This window comes from Blennius ocellaris (genome assembly GCF_963422515.1).
Source record: "Blennius ocellaris genome assembly, chromosome: 8".
NCBI classification, from domain to species: Eukaryota; Metazoa; Chordata; class Actinopteri; order Blenniiformes; family Blenniidae; genus Blennius; species Blennius ocellaris.
This window is the reverse complement of record NC_137657.1, coordinates 15,292,165-15,299,637: the sequence shown is the minus strand read 5'-3', so window position 1 is coordinate 15,299,637 and position 7,473 is coordinate 15,292,165. Positions and strand designations below refer to the sequence as shown.

Here is a 7,473-nt window from a genome sequence, read left to right as displayed (position 1 = left end):
ATTTTCCTTTTACTAATTTTATTATTAAAATATTTTCAATTATATTGCTGTCAGTGCGCTTTTGTGTCTGCAGGTGTGCTGGCATTGGGTTTGTTAGGAATATGTGCTTGTGAGCTGCTGAAACAAAATTATTTCTTCTTCCTTGTAAAAGTTGTATTCTATTCAGTGTTTTCATTGTTTGCATTTCTTCCTCGCTTTTTAAACCCTTGACGGGAACTTTGTTCACTAATAGCATTGCATTGTAAACGATACCTGTTGTTCTTGCGGACCTTAAAGGAAGGGAAAGCAGGAACAAAAGCAAATCTGAAAGGAGGAAGAGAAGGAAAATACTGACATGCGTCAGCACGAGCGGGTGACAGCAGGAGGAAACAGGAACGCCTTATCTTATCTCTTCGCACACTCCCATATATGCAAATCTGTGGCTGGCCTGCATGCCAATGTCTGGAGGAAGAGGAGAAGGAAAGACATTTCCAAAGGGGCGGCGCTTTGAAGTGGAGCCCGGTTAAACTCACTGTACTTCCACGTTGACCCGAGTTTTACGCACACTAATGGATCGTGGTGGCGCAAAGAAGAGCGGCTCAGGTAAGATCAGTCTCCTCTGATAAACAGGCTATAACTTTATTTAGTGATCGAGAGAAAAGAAGAAAAAAAATAGTGGCACGCTTGTGCTGTGACTACCTGTCCACCAGGTGAAAGGGAATCTCTTCACTGCGCGCTGCGCGTCTATCATACATACGTTACAACAATGACACTAATTTTACGCTTTTGTATTGCGTTAAGCTTTGTAAACTTTATCTCTCGGGGATTGTTATTTGTAAAACTGTGGGGCCTTTAGCAGAGGTGGAAATCAAGAAGGATAAAGGGGTCGGTTTCCTACAATTTCTTGGAAAAATCCCTTCCAAACAAGATGACATTTTAATATTAGGCATCTTTGTTCTCGAACAAACTACCTATTTGTTTAATTATCTAACCCAGCGATAGTTTTCCTTTCGACTAATTGTGCTTCAGCTCCTTATTGTCAAACCTGACATCAGTTTGCATTCATTTCTGTCACTTTATTTAGTTCAAACTATATGATTATTGCTATTATGCTATTATTATAGCAACTAACAGCTTTATAGAGCAACAAAAATAAGAAGAAAATGTAAACTGTAAATTCATATTATATAGAGGGAAATGTATCCATTGTCTATGTTTTTAATCTTGCTGTCATGTATTGCTGTTGAAATAATTGTCCATGGTGTCAGCGTTTTATTAAATATCTTATTTCCTCATTTGTCAGATAACAGGGCAGTTTAGATAAGAGGACAATTACCATATAAAGGAACACAAGGAAGTGCAAAAATGTTCAGAGTTTCAAAGGTTTCAGAGTAATCAATTCCAGGAATTGCTGAGGATTTCTTGTAGGTCATTTCCGTCTTTATTCATGGAGTTCTAAAGTTTAACTTTATCTTAGATATGTCACTCTATTTTGAAACAGGGAGGTGAAAGTGAAGTGTTACTAAATCCTGGTTTCCACCGGAAACTGATATTTTAGAGGAGATTACAGAGTTTCTCAAGACTACTCACGCATCAGGCTGACTTTAATTATTTTTTTTATGAAAAATAAACGTATATATATATATACACAATATCTTGCTTATTGTACAGTAATAAGATTGTCCAGTACTTTAATTGTTTCTTTAGTCACTGTCTGTGCGATTTAGAGGTTTTCAGTCTTAAATCTACAGGAAGAAATTAAGAATAATTTCATTTATCATCAGAAGTTTTCAGGATGTCTAATCAAATGTTATTCTTCCTCAGTGATTCTCAGAGTATCGGCCTGAAGCTGATGTAATACACCTTGTACGCTGCTGAAAGAAAACTTGGATAAATCGGGATGAATCAGGTACTTTCAAGCCAGAGCTCAGGTGCTACTGCAGAACTGCTGGAAGAGGCCAGCGAGGAGCTCAGAGTGGACTTCTTCAGGAAATTAGGCTACTCTTCCGCTGAGGTGAAAGCTGCATTCAAGAAGCTGGGCCTGAGCACAGACACTAACTCAATTCTGGGAGAGCTTGTTCGAACCAGAACCAGCGCCGCAGCCTCTGTTTCCAGTACGGACAGCGACGAAAGGAGTGCAAACCTGAAAGACCCTCTGTTGCCTCACAGCTGGACTCCCGGGCCCTGCAGAGTCACACCGCAAATGGGGGACCAGAACCGTGACACCGAACTGAGGCCTGTTGTTATTGACGGCAGTAATGTTGCCATGAGGTAAATAAAACAATGCCGATCTCTCTGTGTTAATGCAGTCATAAGTTAACTACATTTCATCAGGGCCGGGGCAGCTCCTTTCTCCTCTGACCTTGGTCTCAGGACAGGAAGTTGCTCATAAAATATGCATCTGTGGTGTCATCTTTGGAACTTTACTTCCTGGTGGTGGCGTCAACTTGCTTTGAAAAAGGCGTTCACCTCACTGCCTGTGCATGTTGTTACAAAGGCCACAGACACAATATGCAAATTCTCCATTCCCAGCCCTGACATCTCCACCCTGAGACAGATATGAAATGTAATACAGAGCATTCATGGGCTGCAACAGCCGCAGGGGAGCTTCCCTCAGAAGGGAATGTCCAAAGGCATGTGATGTTTGCACAGATCAACTGAATTTATGGTTCTCCCTGTCAGATCATTTGCGCTCACCTTACCTCCGGTGCTTCTCTTCACAGCCACGGCAACAAGGAAGTGTTCTCATGCCGAGGCATACAGCTGGCAGTCAACTTCTTCCTGGACAGAGGTCATCACACCATTACTGTGTTTGTCCCCACTTGGCGGAAAGAACAGCCGAGACCTGACGCTCCCCTCACAGGTGAGGGCACAGAAAGAAAAACATGTTGAGTCCTGTAACCTGGAGACTGGTCCAGTAGTGCAGGCAACCATAAGAGTTGTTAAGTTATAACACATTGGAACCAGAAAAGCTGTATCCATAGATGTTTTTGATGACGAATCAGGTCAGGTGCGAATGAAAAAACTCACGTTGGTTTTGTTTTTGTTTACCTTTGCTTTTATAACGCTCAGCAGACACAAGAATGCCGTTTCCCCACTACAAAGAAAAAATGTCCTGTTGGTTATCTTACATAATACACCACACGCAGATGTACCTGGAATCAAGATTAGAGGGCAGCACATGTGACCAATATGACAATAAACCTTTGAGGTAGTGGCAGTATCACACGTTCCCATCAATGACTGAAACATTTAATGTATTTAGACTGAGCGGTCATGTCTCTGTACTAAGATATTGACACATAATCTCTCCAAAATGAAAACATTTTCACTTCCGTGTGCACATTTCAGCATTAGTTACTGATGTTTACTTAATAGAAAGTAGGTTGTCCTTTGTGGGTTTTTTGGGGGGTTTTCTTGTTTTGGGTTTATTGTAGTCTTCTAGCAAATATCCTCTCATTATTATGTTGTACAAGGACAAGTATAATTGGTAATGGCAGTTTGGTCATGTATTTGTTGTACACATTTTTAAATTTTTTTAACCTTAAACTATGAATTACACAACGTTTTGGCTTTAAATAGAACTAAATAAGCATTGAAACTACATTAAGTCTGTACATCACATGTTATGGGTGTGTTTGCCTCTCCTGCCTTCCCTTCAACCACCAATGTTGGAAGATCTTGTGTTTGTCATATATTCCTGGAGAAACCATGAGACAGTTTTGCATTTCTGTCAGATGTAAAGGTACTGTAGTGATGCTGAAGGAAAGGGGTTGCACAGTTGAGATTGGGAAATAAAGGTTCAGGAAAGGGCAACGCATTGTCAAAACCAAATGAGAACATGTACAAAACAAAAAGGGAATTTGCTTTAACAGCACTGAGGAGTGTACAGTATAACAATCCTTTAAAGCTGCACACATTGTTGGGTTTTCAATTTCTTTTTGTTGAGTCACTCGTCCGTTGGTGTATTCAGACAACTCAGAAGAATTGACTCTATTGACTCCAATGCACTGTGTTCTTAAAGTTACCGTGCACACTTGGGTTGGAACACAAGAGCAGTATGTCTGCCTTCCTGTTGAAACCAGTGAATAAATACCTTGTTGTGGTAACTGCAGCCTGGGTGGAGCAATCCAAAGGTTCTACTTTCAACCTGCGAACAAGGAAGCAAAAACCCTTGCACAGCCTCCTGCAGGGAAAACCCCACCAGGAAGTATCAGTGTGCTTTCTTTTCCTCTTTCATCTGCACTTACTGTAGTTTACGTGCAGAGTGTAGTTAACTGTTGACAACCATCTATTGCTTGAGGTTAAGTGACGGAAGTCACCCTGAAAACCAAAGCACTTAGTCAAATAAGTGCCTTTAAGTAAACACCGTGTAACTAGGTCACTTGTTCATTAATGCAGATTTAACAGTTCATTTAATTTCTAATTGGTTCCCAATGTTTTCATTTGCTCACATTGCACATAATATAAAGTGTTTATGGAGATATAATCATGTTTGTACAGGGGATGTAACACAATGTTTTATGTTATTAGTATTTCATTATTCAAATCCAATGGTATCTCATAAAATTCTGGTAGATTTTGACAATGTCTGGTAAGAGGGGGAAAAAAAAGGTCTGCCCATGGTTACAAGATATATTATCATTTGTACTTCCAGATCAGCGCATTCTGCTGGAGCTTGAAAAACAGAAAATAGTTGTGTTCACTCCATCTCGACGCGTCGGGGGGAAGCGAGTGGTTTGCTATGATGACCGTTTCATTGTCAAGTTGGCATATGAGTCAGATGGCATCATCGTATCCAATGACACCTACCGGGATCTCCAAGGAGAGAGGCCAGAGTGGAAGAAATGCATTGAGGAGAAGCTTCTCATGTACTCGTTTGTGAATGACAAGTAAGTCGTACGCTGGATGTTTCTGAGCATATTCTGCTGTTAAATCCTGAGCTGAACGTCGGAAACATAAATGTCCTGTGCGCAGCTGAATTGTGACATATTTTCTGGGTGTTTACTCAGGTTCATGCCTCCCGATGACCCTCTGGGCCGCCATGGCCCCAATCTCGACAACTTTATGAGGAAGAATCCTCTGCCAGTGGAGCAGAAGAAGCAACTCTGTCCATACGGTAATTCATGTTTGTTGTAAAGAAAATTAAGACGTTGTACATCTACATTATAACAATATCAGAGAGCAAAGCCTATAACGTTTGGGTTGTGACGAAGAAAAGCAGGGAGGTTTGTCTCCGTCTGTCCTCGGGGGTCTTTTGTGCACTTTGCACATTTTCCCTGTGCGTCCATGGCTTTGATCCAACTCTCTAACAATACAAAGAAATGCTTATTGGGTTATTTGGTGACTCTAAACTCTAGTGTGTGGTTTTTGTTTTCACTGTGATGGACTGATGGTCTGTTCAAGACATATATCCTTCATTTCACCCAGTGACAGCTGGGATTGACTCTTTGTTATCCTATTTTAAATAAAGCTCGTATATAAGATAAATAGATGGTTGAGAAATTAGGTACAGAAATGTTTGCGCTGTTTATTCATCATATTTTGATGCTTATATTTGCCAAATAAAAAAGAAAGTAGTTTCAAAATGAGCTGACTTGAAATAACCTCTGTTTCTTCGTTTGTCTTTTTTGTGTCCGTCAGATAAAAAGTGCACTTACGGCATGAAATGCAAATTCTACCATCCTGAGCGAACAAACCAGTCCTATCTGTCACTGGCTGATGAACTCAGAGAAAAAGCCCAGATTTCTACTGTTAAAGAGGAGAGAAATGCCAGATTATCTCCAAGACATCTTCAGTCTGACCCAGCGCCTGCTCATAGTATCTTTTGCTATCCTCAAGACTCTGAACTCATAAGAGACCAGCAGGTTTCTGCACGTCCTGGTCAGGTTAGTGAAAATAAGCTGCTGTACTGGGAGGATCCCAGACACACTCCAAATCATGTGCCATGCTCTGCAACTGGAACCCAGCCTCAGAAGGAGTGGCCTGGGCTGCACATGACGCCAAATAATTACTATGCCAACGTGTCTCACGAGTACCTGGATTCAGGCCTGGGCTCTTTTGAGAGCCAGTACTCTGACAATTCACAGTCCCTTAGCAACTCCCACATGCTCCGGGCGCAGCACCCGGGTGTCCTCACGGGACTCAAGCGATCCCCTGGGCATTCAGAGTCAAATACCACCAGCCAGTCCTGCAGGTGCTGCTCCCCTTCAGTGCCGCCAACATCTCATCAGCATCACCACGTAAACATAGACCCCAAGGGTCAACCAAACTACGACACCTACCCCTCTCATATGTTTCCCCCAGCTGTAGCCAACCGGCACAGCCTCCCGGGTCAATTCCATTATAGTGGAGCTTCTCCCCTTCAGCAGAATTACTGGTCAGATCCCTTTCATGGGCTTCCTGTCCATTCCTCACACTCCCACAGCTCGTGCTCTTCCTATCAGGGCCATCAGCACAATTCCTGGGGCCAGCCGCAGCCACCTCCTGCATTTGACCCAAAAAGGCTGGAGCTGCGCAAGAAGCTGCAGGCCATCTTCAACCCACAGCAGGTGGATACAGTCATGGAAATGTTCCCTCATCTGATGAACGCTGAGAAACTGGCTGCAGAGATCCTCAACCTGAAAACGCAGAGAGGGATTTTCTGATCAAGTTTGTGTCCCGTCAGCTATTGAACCCCAAGCCAAATAGATATCTAATGTCTGTAGACAGATATCAGAGGGTGTGTTTCGTAGTTGATTTATATTTTCTTGTGCGTTTCACACCCGGTTCACTGATATCTAAATCCAGTCCTGATGTTGTCAAAAAGTAGACACCAGTGAAGTTCATCTGTGTAGGATAAGTTATGAGACATTTAATATTCTTATACAGAGGAGGAAAATTATCAAATTTGATAGGAAAGTCAATCCATCCAGCTTCTATACTTTATTCTGTTCAGGGTTGCTGAGAGTTGAAGCCCATCCCAGCTGATTATGGGTGAACGCAGAGTACACCCTGGTCACAAAAGTCTGCACACATTCATACACTACATGGTAATTAGTAATAGCTCAACCTCAAACGCATTTATTTAAGACATGTAATAATACGTTTTAGTGCATTGCAAGAGCTGAATGAACAATTACATGAATTATGTATTATTCCCAATCCATGGGGTCTTTCAGATCTCTTAAGACTCTTGCATAGTGCCTTTGGGTGAGTGACTTTAAGATATATTTGATTTTGTGCAAGGTGCCAGTGTAAATGGATAATGTACTGTTGTATTTATGGCCAGTTTAAGTAATCTTTTTAAATATCTGTATGACACTGTAGTCAGTTATGATCTTGCTATCCATGTTTTGGATACAAAAGTGCCTCTGGAGCAACAATAATAAAGTTTCCAGAGTTTTGACCGTTGATGCATATTGTATCAGACTTGAACTACTTTTAAGTTCTCATGCAATGAGTCATTATTGTACAAAGTATTACCTTTTTTTCATGCTCAGTGTAGTTCTCATG

General features: G+C 41.6%; 1 protein-coding gene across 1 annotated transcript in view; it reads left to right on the top strand.

Moving 5' to 3' along the window:
* The first annotated feature begins 459 nt into the window (after positions 1–459).
* zc3h12aa (zinc finger CCCH-type containing 12Aa) overlaps positions 460–7,473 on the top strand; it is a 7,192-nt gene continuing 178 nt past the window's right edge. The window contains exons 1-6 of the mRNA XM_080500368.1: positions 460–582; positions 1,804–2,250; positions 2,703–2,842; positions 4,637–4,871; positions 4,992–5,098; positions 5,623–7,473. The exon at positions 5,623–7,473 is cut by the window's right edge and continues 178 nt beyond it. Of these exons, the coding sequence (XP_080356494.1) occupies positions 1,880–2,250; positions 2,703–2,842; positions 4,637–4,871; positions 4,992–5,098; positions 5,623–6,626 (1,857 nt within the window). The 5' untranslated portion in view covers positions 460–582; positions 1,804–1,879 and the 3' untranslated portion in view covers positions 6,627–7,473. The remainder of the gene's footprint in view (positions 583–1,803; positions 2,251–2,702; positions 2,843–4,636; positions 4,872–4,991; positions 5,099–5,622) is intronic.